Consider the following 20,070-nt stretch of genomic DNA (forward strand, 5'->3'; position numbering starts at 1 on the left):
CAGACACCTCTAGCCATGAGATGTTTTCTATAACTGGAAAAATGGGGAAAGTTTACAAGAAAGTATAGAAACTTGCTCAAATTAACTTCATATTGGCCTTAAAAAATGCATATCAACTTTCTGCTGGGAACCTTTGATCAATCTGTTTGATGGGCTTAAAAAATGGAGGAACAAATAGATGGACAGAAAAAATCACAGAACATTACCAACTTAAAGTAAGGAAAATGAAATATATTTTCTCCATCTGAAAATCACATGAAACCGAAGGCGAGTCTAACAGGAACTAAAACAGAAGCGGCCCTTCAAGAAAGAGATACTTTGTTTCATTTGCAATTCAGTCACAAACTCTCAAAATCAATATCTGTTTAAAAAGTAAATGATATTTTTGGTTATTGAAGGTGATGTATGTTATGATTCATCCAGTAAGAAAGTCAAAATAATCTAGTAATCATCATCTCAACCAAAAAAAAAATCAATTGTGCAAAGTGGCAATGACATTTTTCCAACAATTCAGATGAGCTGAAACATCCCAGATCGTGCATGAAAATTTTCACAGTTTTATAAATCCAGACTGAAAATGAATAAATTTATTTTTCTATCATTATATCTGGTTAAGGTTTGGATGAAAAATCCCAATGTAAACTTTCATCTCCTGCTTTATTATCTTTGACTTGGTAATATATTCCTCCTCATTTCAATTTTACTTTCTCAATGCTAGAACACACACATTAAAAATGCTTCTAAGATATAGTTAATTGAAATTTATTAAACCTTATCATTACTTTAAACAAGTGGAGCACCTCTGGCAGTCTCGCCATCATTATGTGATTCAATACAGCAGCAGTGCTGACTTTGAAAACGACTACAGAATAATCATTCACATAAACACCATTCATATGACATTTGACCTTGATCGTGTGACAGACGACTAGTGGAAGACGATCATTGATACTTGATTACCCTTATGTCCACATGTCATGAACTGGATCCAAAATCTTTCAAAGTTATGATGGCAATTCAACAAATATCCCCAACACAGCAAAAGTTTATTGACATTTGTCATGTGACCTTAATCTCACACAGGATGTTCACTGATGCTTCGCTGATGAATAATTTTCTGTCCAAGTTTCATTAACTAGATACTTTCTAAGTTATGATATTTCTAAAACTTAACCTTCGGTTAAGATTTTGATGTTGATCCCCAAACCTGGTCTAATTTCTATGACCCTAAATGACCTTTGACCTTGGTCATGTGACAAAATTCAGGCAAGATTTTTACTAATACTTGATAACCCTTATATCCCATTTTCATTAACGAGGTCTATACACTTTTTTAGTTATGATGACATTTCAAAAACTTAATCATAGGTTTAATAAGATTTAAAGCGACTATAGTCTCGCTCTGCTATGCAGGCGAGACAAAAATCAAATGCTACTAATTTCTCCTTTGAAAGTACATGTACCTCTAAAAGTCAATTGCAAAGCAGTGAAGACACCTGTACTTGTACAAATAGATGACAGTGAAAACTTACTTACTTAGTAAGAACTTACTTTTCACCAAAGGCTATGTCAAAGTTTTCTATCCTAATGTCTGTTGCTCTTGCTGTTCCTGCTGCCTCTGCTTTGACATCTTTTCTGCTAACTGCTTGACTGGCTGATGCACTAACCATACTGATAAAGAAAAACAAAATATATCAACAATGTCTTCATTCTTTTTCTCATTATTATCTAACTAAGATAAGTGGAATGGCTCTAGCAGCCTTGCCAGTATTACGTATGTAACAATAATGCTTAAATTAAACTATCAAGTTAAAGGTAAAGTCCATCCCGGAATAATATTGATTTTCATCAATAGAAAAAAATCAAACAAGCACAACGCTAAAAAATTATTCAAATTCTGAAGTAAAATAAGAAATTATGTTTTGAAGATTCACCTACATTTCATAAAACAGTTATATGCAAAACTAAGTGATATGCAAATGAAAGTTGATGATGTCCCTCACTCATTATTTCTTTTGTTTTTTGTTGTTTGAATTTTACAATATTTCATTTTTTACAGGTTTTACAAATGACCAACTTGACTGAACCACAAAATATTTAAGTAATTCCACATGATCAGGGAGGAATAAAAATTTGTTTCACTTGACGATGATGAGAAAATTAGAATATTTCATATAATGAAATAGAAAAATAAATAATGAGTGGATTACATCATCAGTCCCCCCCCCCTCCATTTGCATACCCACCAGGATGTGCATACATGTATAACTGTTTTTGTGAAATTAAGCGAAGATCTGTTGCTTGCCTTTCTTGTGCATTAATCCTTTGTAAATCCAAAAGAAGATACATATCAAGTTTTCAAGCAAACACTGCCATGAAATGCACCACACACATGAACCGCAAACAACACGCAGCCAGCACACTAAAGCCAAGGTCTAGGCCGCTACGCCAAGCGTCTATGAATGGAACGGACCCTAGGCCTATACAGTGCTCACATTTTGCCCACTATAACCAGTTAAGTCTTACTTGCTTGAATGGATATTGCGTGCATCTCAAACACAATTATCAGCCATCTTGCTATCCCTGAAATGCATACCCGTGTGCATAATGTTGGAATAACAATTACGGCAGCCACATGTTTTTGCACAACGCAATGTGGTGGCAGACCATCTATTCATGGCGTCGGTAAATGAGTGGGAGATTGGCGTCTGAGTTTGCAGAACTGCCAAATCATGACTGGAACTATTTGTTTGTACACCGTATTTGCAGAGTGATATGTTTCAAATCACAGAAAATACAATAAGACCAGGACGGTTGGCATCCCTGTGGATCCATATTAGTCTAGGTGACTGGTGAAAAAATTGTTCAGAAAATGGTAAAAGCATGAAAATTGGCACAGAGGTAGAGTAAGTTATTCTTATCACTTTTAGCAGGGGATGCCAACGTGAATTTGCAAAACATAGCAACAGTTGCTGGGTAACATATTTACCTTAGTAACTGAGCTTTATCGGGCTTAAGTAACATTTTCATGAATGATGTGTTGCATGAATTTTAACCTGAAGCATGATCCTTTGTATGAAAACAGTTTTGATCCATTTATTCACATCAACGGCTGCCAAGGGACCATTTTCCATAGCAACAAATTGTTAGTCATTATTCAGATGAATATGATCAATATGATTTACTCAGAATAGCTCAGAAATTAAATCTGGCCCATAGATTCCTCATGTGATGAATTTTTCCTTGGGTATACCTAATAAGCACCATAGCAATGGTTGCTAAGTAACATTTTTTCCACAGTAACAAATTCTTATAGGGTATTTTTTCATGATCATAATTCATATGAACCACATCTTTTCTATCAAAGCATTAATCACAACAACCCAGGACCAATCATACCATGTATGCACGCCCATGCGAAATACCAGATGATGTAACACGTTTTCTGTAGCAACCGATGGTTAAAGGTCTTACGGTAAGATTATTGATAGATGATTTGTGATTGAAGTAAAATCTTGCACAAATTAAACTACCTCATGATATGGTTCATATTTCCAAAGACGATGTCTATGGGTTCCATATTATTGGTATAGTAATGCTTGCTGCATGTTAAAAATGTAGGTAGATTTGATCGAATTTGTATCATCGAGAATTTAAAGTCTAGAAACCGTTGACATTCTGGAAATTTGTAGCTATGTATTTGCCCTATGAATATCCTTTAAGACCCTGTATAACACCTACAAATGCCCTTGGAAAGAATTCCACAAGACCAACATTTAACAAGAGAAGAACAGTTACAAGAGCTCACCAGGAGGTCATGGGTGCTTACAAGTTGAACATCTCTGATCTTGGAGCGATGAAAATATGACCACCAAGAATTGATTGAGTCACCTAAGTTAGAAATTATTTCAAACACCAAAATCCTGCCAGAAAGCTAACGTAGTCGTTCTATTGAAAGCCAACAAACTCTGCCTTGGTTTATACCCTCCCTTTCGAAGCCTGCAATGAAGATCATATTAGCTTTCCATAACATTTCTGGACCTAATGCCAGGTGCAGGAATTGATTTTGACTTGTCAATTTTGTCTACAGGTGTTTTGACTTGAATCAATCCTGCAGCTATGTAATCTATCATGAGTGAAAGATCCCGCATGCTAGAGTTGATTTGACCGATCAGTTCCGTTTCAAGACACATTGGCCGGATCCTGTGGCCCGGGCCTGTAGCTATATGATTGATCTATCATGACTCGACCGTGCAGAAGTTGATTTGGACCTGTCCATTCTGTTGTAGGTATTTTGACCTGGATCAATCCTTCAGCTTCATGATTTATCATCACGTGAAAGATCTCCCAAGAGTTGATTTTGACCGACCATCAGTTCTGTTTCCAGGCTTGTTGGCCTGGATCCTGCTGCTCCGGAATCTATCATGACTTGAAAGCTCTCGTAGAAGTTGATTTTGACCAGTCAGTTCCGATTGCAGGTGTTTTGGCTGGGATCCTGCAACTTCATGGATCATTACTTGAAAGATCTTGCAGGATGTACCATATGTTGCAGAAAGAGTTGCGATCAAACGCAATTCAAAAAATCTTGTGCAACTTGATTTTCAGTCAAGAAAGCACCCGTGTTCGGGAATTGCGTTCAAAAGCAACTCTTTCTGCAACAGGCCCCAGGTTGGCTGTACGTGATCCATACTCGACCACAAAACCCCGGCACAGAACAGTAGCATTAAGTTCTGATATGCTTCTTCCTTCTAAATATCTCCAATAAATTTTTGCATGTCCAACTTAGAACTCAGACGGAAAATAATTTGCTGATTGCACTATCACCTTATATAATTTCCTTAAGAGGAGAAATGTCTCTCACACTCTGATTGACGAACAATTCATTGTTACACCAAAGATGATGATGGCTGTAACTGTCTTGATGTATTCCTCTGTTGCCTCTAATATTCTTTGTCGAGCATAATGCATGCTTTGCAGTGGTTTTGCTCTTCCAGACTTATAATCAATCCAGACAGTCTTAACCTAAATTTTGGACTAGATATATGCCCAACTCTGTGAAGGCATGTGCGACACATAAAATGTACGTTCTATTCATTCGCTAGAATGGTGCACAAAGTCCCAAACTACTGGAAACTGCACAGTTGTACATTATGTAAATATTTTTTCTTCATTATCTAGTTAGAAACTATTGCAAAATAAATGACTCAACTGTCCAGCATTATAATCAAATAAAAAAGGCGCAACATACATACAGACAATGATGCTTGAGCTGTTTCAGGTCTACAGCACATGCTCTGCAGTGCATATACAGTGCGTATCAAAAAAAAGTTTACACTTTGAAAAAGACCTGGGAATTAAAATATATACAACATGTGGGTATTTTTTCACATATAATCTTACATCTGGGTCTCATCTATCCAATGAAAGTAAAAGTTTTGACAGAATGTTACACTTGAGTGAGCACTGTCCATTTTTGTAAAGCTCGCAGAAATCTGTTTGCGCAGAAATGCTCGTTTTCACGCTGTGTCAAGTGGAAAGGGCGAAATCAAACTTACCCTTATCAAACACATTTCTCATACATTTCCCTTGCACTTTTAGTCAATTGAAATAAACCGGATACATTCAAGCATCTTGTAACAATTTTACCGCCCAAATTGACATTTCAACACTTAGTAAGAATAACCTTTAACCTTTTTGTGCCAGCTGGATCTTAGGACATAACTGAATCTGAACAAAAGTTTATTTCAGACATCTCTAGCATTTTTTCACTAAGTTTTTATCATTAAAAGTGGGTTTACATTTCATTTTTCATTTAATACTTGTTTCTCCACACTTTTCCCAAGCTTGACAATGATTATCAAAATGAAAATTAAGCCTTAGCCATTTCATGTAAATTACAGCTCAGTGTAAAGCAAATATCGTCACGATGGCCTCGGTGTGTGGGAAAGTGGGATGGGGCGCAATGCACTCTTCGAAGTGTTTTTGGCAAGGAAACAAGTTTAAAAAGGTAAAAGATATCTTCAAATCAATTTTCCTAGCTAAATTCCACATGTTCTTCATGAGTTAAGGTCTACTTTTATCCGCATAACTATTTCAAAGTTCTGCGCAAATAATTTTTCACTAACTTTTCAAAAGTGAGTGGTACTCACTCAAGCGGATTTTTTTTTCGACAGTTATACCGTCATTTGCTCAAATGGATCAGTACCAATGTTAAAGTGTGGGAAAATCTTTAGGAAATTACAAATGTATAATTTTACAGGATTTTTTCAAAGTGTAAACTTTTTTTTGATACGCACTGTATAAGAAATGATTCGTGAGGCTCTTTCAGGTCTACTGTACATGCTCTACAGTGCATATACAGGAAATGATTTTTGAGGCTGTTTCAGGTCTACTGTACATATATATTTAAGTCAGTCAATATGATATCAAAATTTTACTGACAAGTGCGTATGTATTACTCACCATTACTTCCCAAGAAGATTTGTCTTTTAATTGGGAGCAATTAGTTAATGTCAATAAAATTCAACTTCCCTTTTCCCTCAAGGTTCGGTGTTTTTCTGATTGTTCCATGCTAAATCCACTACAATACCCTGTTTCGGTTTCATAACAAGAGAGATCTCTGCACATTCAATGACCCAATTATGATTCTTGTCTGTGTGTTAGCTTAGTCATGTGTGAGTAAAAAGTATGCAAAAATAGTAAAATTATGTAAATCAAAATCAGGTTTGTTACCTAGATAAGATTAGGCCTACTATGCAGGCATTATAATTATTTTGACTGTCTCTGAACTTTTTAGGGATCTGATATATTTTTTCACTCCAGAGTCATACCTTGACCAATTTTCTAACCACTTTCATTCAAACATTATGTCCAGATGTTGTGTTAAGTAATATTATCTATAGTTGTTATGGAAAATTTGTTGCTTAGCAACTGTTGCTATACGTGGTTGGAATGTTTCTTGATATGTGATTGTAAAATGGGAGCTTGGAAGTCAAAATATAGTATTTGAAATGTAGATAACACCCCAAAAATGGTAGTTGTCAAGGTAAATATGTTACCTAGCAACTGTTGCTATACGAGAAGAGGTCAGGTTGGCACCCCCTGTTAAAAATGTTCAGCACTGTTTTCTCTACCTGTCAGCCAAATTTCATGCTTTTACCATAATCTGAACAATTCTTGCTATATTTGCACTGATCATCTAGACTATATACTTTCAGAGTAATACATATAATCTTAATTATGATTTCAATGTTGGCAGCACTGTCCTAAAACCTTCTGCTATGCAAGCAAGTCAAACAGTGGAGATCACTATTCTTTACGTGCAATTGGCAAATTTTAGATTGGATAGGACTTTGTTCATATATTTCATATTCCAATACATTTTTCTCACCATAAGAAGCTTGTATCAGGTAAACATTAACTTCCTCTGATTTGCTTTGTTCAGTTTTATACAATAAAAGATGAGTGAGCAATGTAATTGTTAGCCCTTGATGTTGGAAGTAGACATGCAATTTTTTATCTATGTAGTTATAAGATATGACTTCTAGGATTTATGCAATAATCTACATGTCAAAGAGTTTACAGATAAAGACCTTCTTGACATTGATATGTATTCTGATTCTGTTCTCTTGCACATACAGTCGAGGCCAAAATTTACATACACCCATGGAATTTAGTGATATTTGTTTGTTTTCCTTCAGAAATATAAATACTACCATGATGAACTCGGTATCAAATCAAAGAGCATTTTAAGCTCTTTCACATAATTGGGATGCCATTGGGACAAAAGTAAACTATATTTCAGTTGGAATCTTCTTTGAATAAAAAATAAATTTTCGTGCAAAATGTATTCTATTGTTTATCATATTTTCAAACATTGTTTCATAGAAATATAAAAAATGTAAAATTTATGATTTATATTATACTTTTTATCATATGTCACCACTGAACAAAAAAGTGGAATAAATATGTTTGTGCTGAGAAGTAGCACAAAACATGAAATGCTTTTGTCAAGTTTTTATTTTCAATTTGTGTAAAATATGAGATTTGTGGGAAAAAATTGACACCTAAATATTTTTCAGCACCTGATGACAAAGCAATGTGATAAAAAGGCATGCCATACTCATCTGTTTGATATCAAATTTGTCATGATAGCACAATATTTTATAAGATACAGTAAATTTTATGCTTGGCAAGTGTTAAGTTTTCTTTGAATTTCCTGGGTGTACTGTATGTAAACTTTTGGCCTCAACTGTATATAGTGATTTTCATTGTTCTATCTATAATCAGGTATAGAACTATTTCAGTGCCTTTAGAGGATAAATGATACAGGTACATAACAATAGAAGTTTTAGCAAATTTTTATAATTAGTTCTTGAAGATATAACACTGAAGTAATGATTTACTGGATGTGTGAAGTCAAAGCTCAATGGATAATTCAAAAGTTCATATACATACAAAATCTCATAATTTGTTATCATTCTTTTAGTTATAAAGAGTTCAGAGTGCAAGATGAAAACTGAAAATACTGAAATTAATTAAATACATAATATTCATTGTGGTACATTTCATTGTTCATTGGTTGAAGTGTGATATCTTTTTAATGACTCTATAGATGTAGAATTGATATCAAAATTATATAAAATACTGTACAGCATAATCTAGGTTTTGCTTACCCATTTTGTTTAACTGGTTGATCTGGTTGTAATAATCTTCTTTCTTGCTTGGCTTTCAGTTTAGCTTCTGCTTTTTCTAATTTCTTCTTGTTGACTTGCTATAAATGATAGATTTTATGAAAAATGAATTCTTGACATTGTGAGACCAGGGGAGCGTTTCATCAACAGTTTTGTCCGACAACTTTCCCTGATTATGATTGGCTGAGAGGCACTGTTACTATGGCAATTGTCAGATAAAACAGGACTTGTCGGAAAAAGTCCTTCCATGAAACGCTTCCCTGGGGAGCGTTGCTTGAAAGTACTTGTCGGACGTTTTATATAACAGGTCCCGTTTTATCCGACAATTACCATAGTAACAGTACTTCTACGCCGAATCAAGAAAACTTGTCGGACAAATATATTGATAAAACTCTCCTCAAAAATACATTTTACACCTTACACTAAATTTTCAATGAATGATCTATGAACTTTGAAGTTGTTACCCAAAATATGCAATCACAATGTTCACTGTTAAATTCATATAGGACATCAATTTGATACCTCAAATCTTTGTTCATTTTAACAATGACCTCTGTGACCTTTGATCTATCAGATTATTGTCACTCCCATACCAATACTTGGACCAAGTTAAAAGAATCTGTCGAATAATTTTTAGTCTTAAGACTGAACAAGTGGAACGCCTCTGGCAGTCTTGCCTGCATACGCAATTTGATATAGCAGCAGTGCTGACTTTGAAAAGAGCTGATGGAATTTATTCACAGAAGAAAACACTAATATGATAATAAAATATGTCCAATGACCCAAAATTACATTTGACCATGATAATGTGACCTAAGACAGGCACAAAAGAATCATTCATACTTGATTACCCTTATGTCGAAGTTTAATGAGCTAGATCCATAAACTTTCCAAGTTATGATGCCAATTCAACACATACTCCCAACATGGCCAGAGTTCATTGACCTTTAAATGACCTTTGATCTTGGCCATGTTCCTTAAAAGCGCACAGGGTATTCAGGGATACATTGCTGTTCTTATATTTCATGAACTAGATCCGTAAACTTTTAAAGTTATGATGACAGTTCCACAAATACCCCCAACATTACCAAAGTTTGTTGACCCTAAATGACCTTTGACCTTGGGCATGTGACCTGAAACTTGCACAGGATGTTCAAGGATACTTGATTGCTCTTCTATCCAAGTTTCATGAACAAGATTCATAAAATTTCAAAGTTATGATGGTAATTCAACAAATACCCCCAATTTGGCCACAGTTCATTGACATTAAATGACCTTTGACCTTGGTTATGTGACGTGAAACTCATGCAGGATGTTCAGTGATACTTGGTAACCCTTACATGTATGTCCTTATGTAATAACTTTTAGCACAATAACATATTTCAGTATCTTCAATACTCAACATTATCAATCAACATCTTGAACAATTATTGGGTGTACTAATTTTAAAGAGAATCCTACTCACAGAAACATTTTCTCTTGTAGCCATCCATATAGACTTGTCATCATTGGTAGATTCTGTGAGATTTCAGTATAAGATGCATGAGAAGAGAGGCAACTTTGGAGATTCCACATTCATGCATGAGTGAGTAAAAACAAGGTTACAAAAAGTCACTTGGCGGGAACGGACTGAATTTTAAAACAAAAATCATATTTTAACGAAGTTCAAAATTTGAACTTTAATTTGTTACCTCAATCACAGAAGATTGTCGAGAAATAACAAAGTTCTTTTCTTTGAAATCATGCTTGTATTTCAATTTCATTAAACAAATATGTTTTCACAGAATTCTGAACATTGCTATTGCAGGGTTAACAAAAAAATTAATGCATGATTGACAGCAAAAGGAGAGATGAGTAAGGCTGATATCTAGCCTGTAAAACCTCTTTATATTATGAAATTATTGCAATTCAAGCCTAATCCAAATAAATAAAATATATTTCTTGACCATTTTCTGTGTTTGAGGTATTCAATTAAAGAGCAGATATTGGACACTTAATTTTCTGAGATACTGCCTGCCAAGTGACTTTTTGGGAATCTCTTTTTATAGCTCACTCATGTGTGAATGATGAATCTTGTGAGTTATACCAGGTGAAAGAGGAGATTCTAAGCTCAACAATTTTTTTTGGGAAGCACTGTATGGGCTGGGGTGAAAAGAGATGACTGTAATCTTACTGTAATATTTAAACTGCAGTTTATGGTTTGCAACATTCAGTCATGTTATCACGTCATGGCGCGCTATCATGTTTTGCGTACATTCGTTAAAAAAAAAAAATTTCCTCATCTATTAAGGATTATGTGACCATGTTATTTGATCATGTCATCAACATAACAATTCGGTGAAATGATTCAAGCAAAATAGGAATCATCACGTAACGTTAACAAAATAAAGTAAATGCCAATGAGAACAGACTAACTCCCTCGTACGGTGTATGGCCCGCCCACCAGGCATAGATTCTTTTCTGAATCGAATCTGAAATCCACAATGGTTCTACGGAACACCGCTGGAATTTTTCTCGTTTTACGAAATTCAAAAATTTACCAAAACAAATGGCAGGTTGTGATCGGAGATTAAACTGCTTCATAGGTTACCACTTTACGAAAATGAAATCAATACAGGAAAGTTTTTTTAAAGGGCGAGACTTTCAGGCTTGCATTTTTTGTTGTGCACATGCATTGTAATCTTTGTGTGGGTGTGTGAAGTTAATATTAATATATAAAAAATAATATTTATAAGAAAAAAATCAGAAATGAAGGAATGAGGATAAAAATAAAATTCTATACAAAACAAGTGGAATGCCTCTGGCGGTCTCACCTGCATCACGCAATTCAATATAGCAGCAGTGCTGACTTTGAAAACTACTATAACTCACACAAGATGTTCAGTGATACTTGGTTACTCTTATGTCCACGTTTTATGAACTAGACCAATAACAGAGATACATGTATGACGATAATTCAACAAATACCCCCAACATGGCCAAAGTTAAATGACCTTACATGACACAGGATGTTCAGTGATACCTGATTACTCTTATGTCCAAGTTTCATGAGTCAGATCCATAAACTTTCAAAGTTATGATGGAAATTCAACAGATACCCCCATTATAGCCAAAGTTCATTGACCTTTGACCTTGGTCATGTGACCTGAAATGTGCACAAGTTGTTCAGTGATACTTAATTACTCTTATGTCAAAGTTTTTTTTTTAACTAGACCGATATACTTTCAAAGTTATGATGGTAATTCAACAAATACCACCAATTTGGCCAAAGTTCACTGACCCTATGACCTTTGACCTTAATCATGTGACCTGAAACTTGCTCAGGATGTTCAGTGATACTTAAATGATTACTATTATGTCCAAGTTTCATGAATCAGATCCATAAACTTTCAAAGTTATGATGGTAATTCAACAAATACCCACAATTTGGCCACAGTTCATTGACATTAAATGACCTTTGACCTTGGTTATGTGACATGAAACTCATGCAGGATGTTCAGTGATACTTGAAACCTTATGTCCAAATTTCATGAACTAGGTTCATATATTTTCTAAGTTATGATGACATTTCAAAAACTTAACCTTAGGTTAAGATTTTGATGTTGATTCCCCCAACATGGTAAGTTCATTGACCCTAAATGACCTTTGACCTTGGTCATGTGACATGAAACTCAGGCAGGATGTTCAGTAATACTTGATAAACCTGATGGCCAAGTTTCATGAACTAGGTCCATATACTTTCTAAGTTATGCTGTCATTTAAAAAACTTAACCTTCGGTTAAGATTTGGTGTTGACGCCGCTGCCGCTGCCGTCTCACTCTGCTATGCAGGTGAGACAAAAAATTACAAAAATTCAAAGAAAAGCAACGCATGTACCCTGAACGTGTTTGGGGGAAAGTTGATCTGGAGAGTTGAAACAGGAGACAAACAACCTGCTCTCAGGTGCTACTATACTGGTAACATTTACATTCTTAAAGTGAAATGTATTTCCACAGTCAATATTCTCTAAAAAGTGGTTTAATCTGGTCAATTACTGAAAATAAAAATATACATTATTGGTTCCTTCTTGGTCCTGAAAGATCGATGTCATGTGATTTCACAACACCAAAATACAGAGTACAGTCCCATGTATTCATTTCATTGTTGGAAATGTGTTTGAAGTCACTTAGAATTGAACTTTCTGGAACAAAAATGGACTAATAAATTATCTTTTTAAATTGATTAATTGCCCAGATTAAACCACTTATAAGAAATTATGAACATTGTCAAACAATTCGTATTCTTTGGAATATGAATTTTACCAGTATAATAGCGGTTGATTGGAGGTTGTTTAAAGGACAAGCCCACCCCAACAAAAACTTGATTTGAATAAAAAGAGAAAAATTCAACAAGCATAACACTGAAAATTTCATCAAAATCGGATGTGAAATAAGAAAGTTATGGCATTTTAAAGTTTTGCTTATTTTCAACAAAATAGTTATATGAACAAGCCAGTTACATCCAAATTAGAGAGTTGATGACATCACTCACTCACTATTTCTTTTGTAATTTATTATATGACATATGAAATATTTTTATTTTCTCGTCATTGTCATGTGAAATGAAGTTTCATTCCTCCCTGACACATGGAATTCCATTATTTTAACATTTTGTACTTCAGACAAGGAGGTCCTAATCGTCAAATTCGTAAAAATTGAAATATTGTGTAATTCAAACAATAAAAAACAAAAGAAATAGTGAGTGAGTGACATCATAGCCTCTCTCATTTGGATATAACTGGCTCGTTCATATAACTATTTTGTTGAAAATAAGCGAAACTTTGAAATGTCATAACTTTCTTATTTTACATCCGATTTTGATGAAATTTTCAGCATTGTGCTTGTCTGATTTTTCTCTATTGTTTCCAATCAACATTTTTCTGGGGTGGACTTGACCTTTAATTGTTTTGTGTTTCAACATTCCCGATCAACACTTTCCGATCGGGGTAATTTCGCTTCCTATGACATTGTTTTATTACAGTCCTGACCAAAATATTCTGTTCTTTGAATTTCTGTTTCTGCCCACACTCTGTCTCTGTCATTCTCAATACTTTTTTCTTTGGTAATTTTATATCATTTGAAAATGGAAATAGCAAGGACATTTTTATTTGCTTAAAAAAAGAATAAATACGAGAAATTCAAGCAACAGTTTTTATAACTGTTCTTTTAAACAAAGTGGTTCACGAACCATGGGTCTCACCTGATTTGGCGATCAATAAAAGATGCAATATGATCTTTTGACCCCTAGATGACCTTTGACCCATCATCCTCAATACACATGTGGCATTACAAAATGACCATTTGAACCAAGTGTGATCGAAATTGAAGCAGAAATAAAGAGAATGAGAGCAATTTGTACAAAAACTTAACCTTTTGACCCCTAGATCACCTTTGACCCCATCATCCTCAACAACACACATTATTATTCAAGGATCATTTGTACCAAATGTGAACAAAACTGATGAAAATATCAAATAAGAACAAGTTACACAATAAATAATAAGACAATAAATATCCCTTTGACCTTGGAATCCAACACTTATCAGGTCATGATCACATCAAATGACTATCTCGTTATCACAAGAATGAGATATCAAATTTACTTTGGGATGGAAAGACTACTATGCCTTCTGCAACCATGCACAAGGGCAAAAAAACCCCAATCTTTATTATCATTACTATTAACCCTAAATAGACTGGGCTATTTTACACCTAAGAAGACTGGGGGAGGGGGGGGGGGGGCTGATTCAGCTCCCCCCTTATGATCTCGGCCGTCGATCGCATGATCGTGACAAAATGGCATGTGTGTTACCCATGGCATAATCTCCAAAAATATAAGATCAAATTCTGCAAAAAATCTCATTTCGAATTATTATGATAATTTATGCATAAAATGAAGTTTGCTCTTATTACTTAAATAATGCCCCTAAAAGTCTAATTTTTTGTACACAGACTCTTTATCGGGATCTGATCAAACGTAAAAAATTTCAGCATCACCTTTAATTTCTTATGTATTTTATTGTTTTCTACATTTCTTATGTAATTCTTTGTTTTAAGACTTTTTGTTTCTTATTGTTTTTTCAAAGAAAATTGTCGAGGAGTATATTTGGACCATAAAGAAGATAGAATTGATTTTAATCAGTAAAAAGGAAAATAATGATACATTTATGAATTTTGGCTAAAACACTAATAGCATTGGATTTGTACACAAATTCATGTTTTTGAGCAATTTTGGGTTGCGTAATTTCGAAACCGCGTACCAGGGTGTCACAATTTTGGTCTCAAAACTTTTGTGAGACTTGAAAGTAAAAAATCAGCGAGCGACGAGATAAAAAAAATTGCGCAGCGGACTTATCTTGAAAAATTACGAGGGGGCTGAATCAGCCCCCCCCCCCCCCGTCTTCTTAGGATTAAAGCAATATATACAAACCATCTTGCAATCCTTGTTCACTAAGCTGCACTGGAGCATCCAATAAAATAGCATTCTGTTGGTTTTCTCCTTCATTCCTTAAAATAAGCAGATTATACAAGATATAACATGGTTATGTATCTTACCACACTAAACCCTACAGAAAGTTGCTCAAAAAGAATTCTGATTTTTTTTTCTTTTGAGCTGGTAAAAGCATGTCCTCTGCTTCAAAATGATAACCAATAAACCACACAAGTACTTGAAAAGTTTATAAGAAGTTTAGTGACAGCTATAAAAAAAAAGGAGAAAAGAAGGTTTGAAGTTCAGGGTTCACTCGATGTGCCCACAGTGCAATCTCAATGAAAAGCCAGTAAACGTACACAAAATGGTGTCAAAGACACTCTTTTGTGTTGTCATTTATTTAATTTTACAGTTTCAAATCTTAAGACTATAAAGAAAGGAATTACTCTTTTAGATATCAAACAATCTTTTGTCATGTTTACCTTTTGAAGACCAAATTGTTACTTTGGCTATTTACGGAAAACCTTCCCTCATCATTTATTGTTTAATAGTTTAAGTGGGGTGGCTGGTCACATATGGTCTTAACAAAGTTACACAGAAATTTGGTTTCCACTCACGAAGTTGCAATATTTTCAGCTGAAAGAACAACCCCTTCCGAGCAAATGGGGGGAAAAAGATAAAACAGCATAACTGGTAATTGGGATTGTCAATAGTTGCATTGACACCTAAAGGCGACAATGCCTTGTTCCATATTCCTACTCGGTAATCTTTTTTTTCTTCTGCCGAAATCCCGTTCATTTAAAACATGGGTTTTGTTTGCCTTGCTAAGGCCATGTCGCTGATCCAAATTCTTCCAACTTTGGTAGGAACATTCTCCAGAATCCCTAATTTTGCACCCAACACTCAGTTTTCCAAAATCACTCATGCATGACCATCCAGGCACCATTTTGTCCATTTCAGACCCATTTTTATCAAATTCTTTATTCTTTCATATCTCCCTTATTCTGCATGCTACAGACTTCTAACAAATTGCTGTAGATTATTTAAGAGTTGTTTTTACATCTGCAACATGTAACCTGCCCTTCAAAATGCCATCTTCATGCCCTAAATTCAGATCCAAATTAGTCTTTGGGCAAGGAACAAACTTATAAGCTGAAAGATACCTGTATCTTCAATTCAATCTTCCTAGCTAAAGTTCACGTGTTCTTCATTATTAGCATCTTCTTTTATTCACATAACTATTTCCAAGTACTGAGCCAGGGTTGGGCTCAAGTACAAAGTAATTGATCAATTATGTAATTAATAACATTTTTTTTGAGTAATTGTAATTATAATTTGTAATTTAAATTTTTAAAGGTAAATTGAATTGAAAAATTGTGATTGACGTCAATTACTTTTAATTACATTTAATTACATTACTTAATTACTTACTTTTAATATAGATTGCTTATTTCTCTTTTTCCACAGTTATATATCTCTTGCATGCAACTCTATCCTTTCCCAAAATGTGGAGGAAAGAGGAGTCACTATTGCTAATAAAGAGGTGAACAAATTGACCATTTGAAATACTAGTATTTGAGAAATTTTGCTGAAGGTAGGTTCCAACAAGAAATTAACTATGTAATTTTTCATACTAGCAAAGGTAACTCATGCAGTGGCCTCATTTGTTTGTACCAATATATATATAAAATCTTTATTCTTAAATTTGGAATACCTCCCTCAAAAAAAAAATCAGCTTTAAGTGGGTGATCAGGGAAGATGTAGATGGAAATACTTTTTCCCCTGCCCCTCCCCTACAGGTGAAAGCTGGATATGCCCATGATGAGCAATGTCACGACTCAGAAGTCAAGTTTTCATGATTTCTACAAATTAATAAAGCATCCAGATCTACATTTTATTTAGAATGTCAATTGACTTTAGCATTAAATGAAGCAATAGGCAGGATCAATGCTCTTGAAACTAATAAACCTTCATGCTGTTAGTTTCTCTCTAACTTACATGTGTAGAATTGTGTTGAAATGGGTGGCACTACATTTCATTGATGACTTAAAAAATAAGTAATTGAAATTGTAAATGACAAAATTATTGATAATTGTAATTGAAAAAAAATTTTTATTTAATTGAAAAGTAATTGTATTTGAACATTTCTTCAATTACGTAATTGTAATTGAAGAAAGGAGCCCAAATACCTGCTCTGCGGAAATCATTTTTCACAAACTTTTCAAAAGAAGGTGGTACTCACTAAAGTGGAAAGATTTATACCGTATGAATATAAAAAAACTGTACCAATGTTTAAATGCTGAAAAGGCAAGATATTACAAAAATATAATATTACAATATTATTTCATAGTGTAAGTTTTTTTCATACACACTGAAGAGTAACATACAGAGGTTGCATAGGTTGGGATTTATTCAGGGTTCAGCACATTTTTTTTACAAAATTGCTCTACTGTATTTGTAAGTAGATTTCTAGCTTTAATACTCACAACTGTAGAGTCTTGTAGAGTTTCCGACAAATGGTCCTTATACAATCTTCATCTTTGTCTAGATTGACTTCATGAAGAACACCTCCTATAGCCTCATACACATCATCTACATTATTGAACTCTTCTCCTCCATCAAGCACTCCTACAAACAAGTGTAGAAAATAACACATTTATCATCTGCTGCTCAGCTAATACATTTGGCAGGGCTCCCACTGAGGCTACTAATCTTTGGAAAGCAAAATGGCATTCTGTATTTCCCATCAAAATGTTTATTCTCATGCATAGCAAATTTTTGTTCTTCAAGATGTGATGTGGTGACCATAATCTCATCTCCTTATTTGAACTGAGTTCCTTAAACCAGTTCAGGAGACCAGTTTAGAAGATAGCTTCTCAAGCATTGCTATTAATACATTCCTCCTGAACCAGTTTCCAAATCATGTACATGGAAATGCTCCCCTAAAAGTGGGGTCAAATGTTTTGTGCAAAATTACAAGAAAGCCACTTAACATATAATACAGACAACAAGAAACTTGGCATGATTTCACAGAACACGTGTGTTTTGTTTTGGGCAAAAATGCCCAGTAGACCTCACCGTTCTGGCCGATAGATGTACATGAAGCATATTTTTTGCACTATTTTCCTTCACAGATACACACAGCCTGAAACATATATCGTTCTGCACACCCCAGCTACAAAGTTTGGTTAGACTGTAAATTCTCCCAAAGAATTACAAAATTTCACATTTTACACCAATGAAATACTCTCATTATGTCCACATTTCCTCAAAAATGGTGTAACTCTGTTATTTGTGAGTAACGTAAGTAACGGTGTATTAACCGCACCTTTTTTCTCGGCGGGACAGAAGCAAAAGTTGGGGGTGCGGTTTATACACAGTGACGGGTCTGAGCCAGCCCGCCATAACCGTACATGTACGATGTCTGCCAGTTCACAACACATCGAGTGGCCGGGCGTGGCCGCCCAGGCAATGTCATTTAGAGGGGTATGAGCCGCGGGTATTGGGAAGCGATTATTACGATCTTAATTAAATATTGTCCATAACAAACGCACCCACCTTCATGACACTAATTTTGACTTTATTCTCGATTCAAAGTAGTGAAGTTTCCTGGCTAAGTTATAAGAGACGCCAAGCATACTCGGTGATATTTTGTCAGCGCTGAGCAAGAGTTGAGTGAGCTTAGAGATTGCGTTGTAATGTGGTTTTAGTGCGACTTAAGCTGGCGCTATTCAAAGTCCCGTTTCGCACCAGCTTGTTTTTTTTCCTTCCTGTTTGCTTTTCATAAGATACCATGTAAACCACGCACGAGAGATCGAGAGACGGCACGAAGCAGTAAAAAACAACTGGAAAAAATGCCAATTTCTTTGTTTCTTGAACCTTCCTGTAATCCAGTATCCAAAATTCATGCTAAGACATCAAATTTCTGAAAGTGAATGTGAGGTTGTGATGCAAGAAATGTGAATATTTCTTCCTCCTACGCTGGGAAAGACACAGATCATAATTTGATAAGATGTACTGGTACTGTATCCAGGGCTCCACACTAACCCATTTTTTCTACTGGTCCAACCTATTCATGTCGGACCAGTAGATACCCAGTTTTTCAAATTTTTACTGGTCCGAACCTAAAATCTACTGGTCCCAAAAAATAAAGAAAACATTAAGAAAAGGTGCAAGTTTATTTTTCTAGCCTTTCATTACCCCCCCCAAAAAAAAAAATAAAAATGAAGGAAAATGAAGGACAAAAAGAAAGCAAGACAGAAACGAAGAAAGACAGAAACAAAGAAAGAAAGGAAGGAAGAAAGAAAGGAAGGATGGAAGGAAGGAAGGAAGGAAGGAAGGAAGGAAGGAAAAGAAAGAATTAAAGAAAGGAAGGAAGAAAAAAAGGTAAAGAAAGGATAGATGTGAATGAAGAAAAAAAGTAAGAACTAAAGAAGGAAAGGAAGGAATAAAGAAGGAACAAATATAAGAAAGAAAGAAAGAAAGAAAAGAAAAGAAAAAAAGAAATTAAGGAAGGAAATGAAGCGAGCAATACAGAAAGAACAAATCCAGAAAGTAGTAAAGGAACGAAAGAAGAAGCAATAAAAATTAAAGGGTAAAAGGAGAGATGGAAAGACGGACAAAAGAAGAAAGGAGAGATTGAAAGAAGGAAGGAAGGAATTAAGGAAGAAACGAAGGAAAGGTGAAATGATAGATAGAAGGAAAGAAATAAACGAAGGAAGGGAAGGAAAGAAGCAAGCAATTATAAAAAAAAATAGATGAAAGGAAGAAAAAAAAGAAAGATCGAGAGACAAAGAAAGGAAGGAATGAAAGAATAAAGGAGAGAAAGGAAGCAAGTAGTCAAAAAAAAAGAAAGGAAAGGTAAAATGATATAATTAATAAAGGGAAAAGGGAAAGAACAAGACAGATA

General features: G+C 34.7%; 1 protein-coding gene across 2 annotated transcripts in view; it reads right to left on the reverse strand.

Moving 5' to 3' along the window:
• The window catches only part of LOC121427445 (ATP-binding cassette sub-family F member 3-like), a 58,739-nt gene that overhangs the window by 32,552 nt on the left and 6,117 nt on the right, over nt 1-20,070 (reverse strand). For both annotated transcript variants that reach the window (XM_041623838.1, XM_041623837.1), the window contains exons 2-6: nt 17,648-17,789; nt 15,162-15,238; nt 10,159-10,211; nt 8,676-8,773; nt 1,552-1,671 (exon numbers count right to left, since the gene is read on the reverse strand). In XM_041623838.1, coding sequence (XP_041479772.1) covers nt 1,552-1,671; nt 8,676-8,773; nt 10,159-10,211; nt 15,162-15,238; nt 17,648-17,789 — 490 coding nt within the window. The remainder of the gene's footprint in view (nt 1-1,551; nt 1,672-8,675; nt 8,774-10,158; nt 10,212-15,161; nt 15,239-17,647; nt 17,790-20,070) is intronic.

This window comes from Lytechinus variegatus, chromosome 14 (assembly GCF_018143015.1).
Source record: "Lytechinus variegatus isolate NC3 chromosome 14, Lvar_3.0, whole genome shotgun sequence".
NCBI lineage: Eukaryota > Metazoa > Echinodermata > Echinoidea > Temnopleuroida > Toxopneustidae > Lytechinus > Lytechinus variegatus.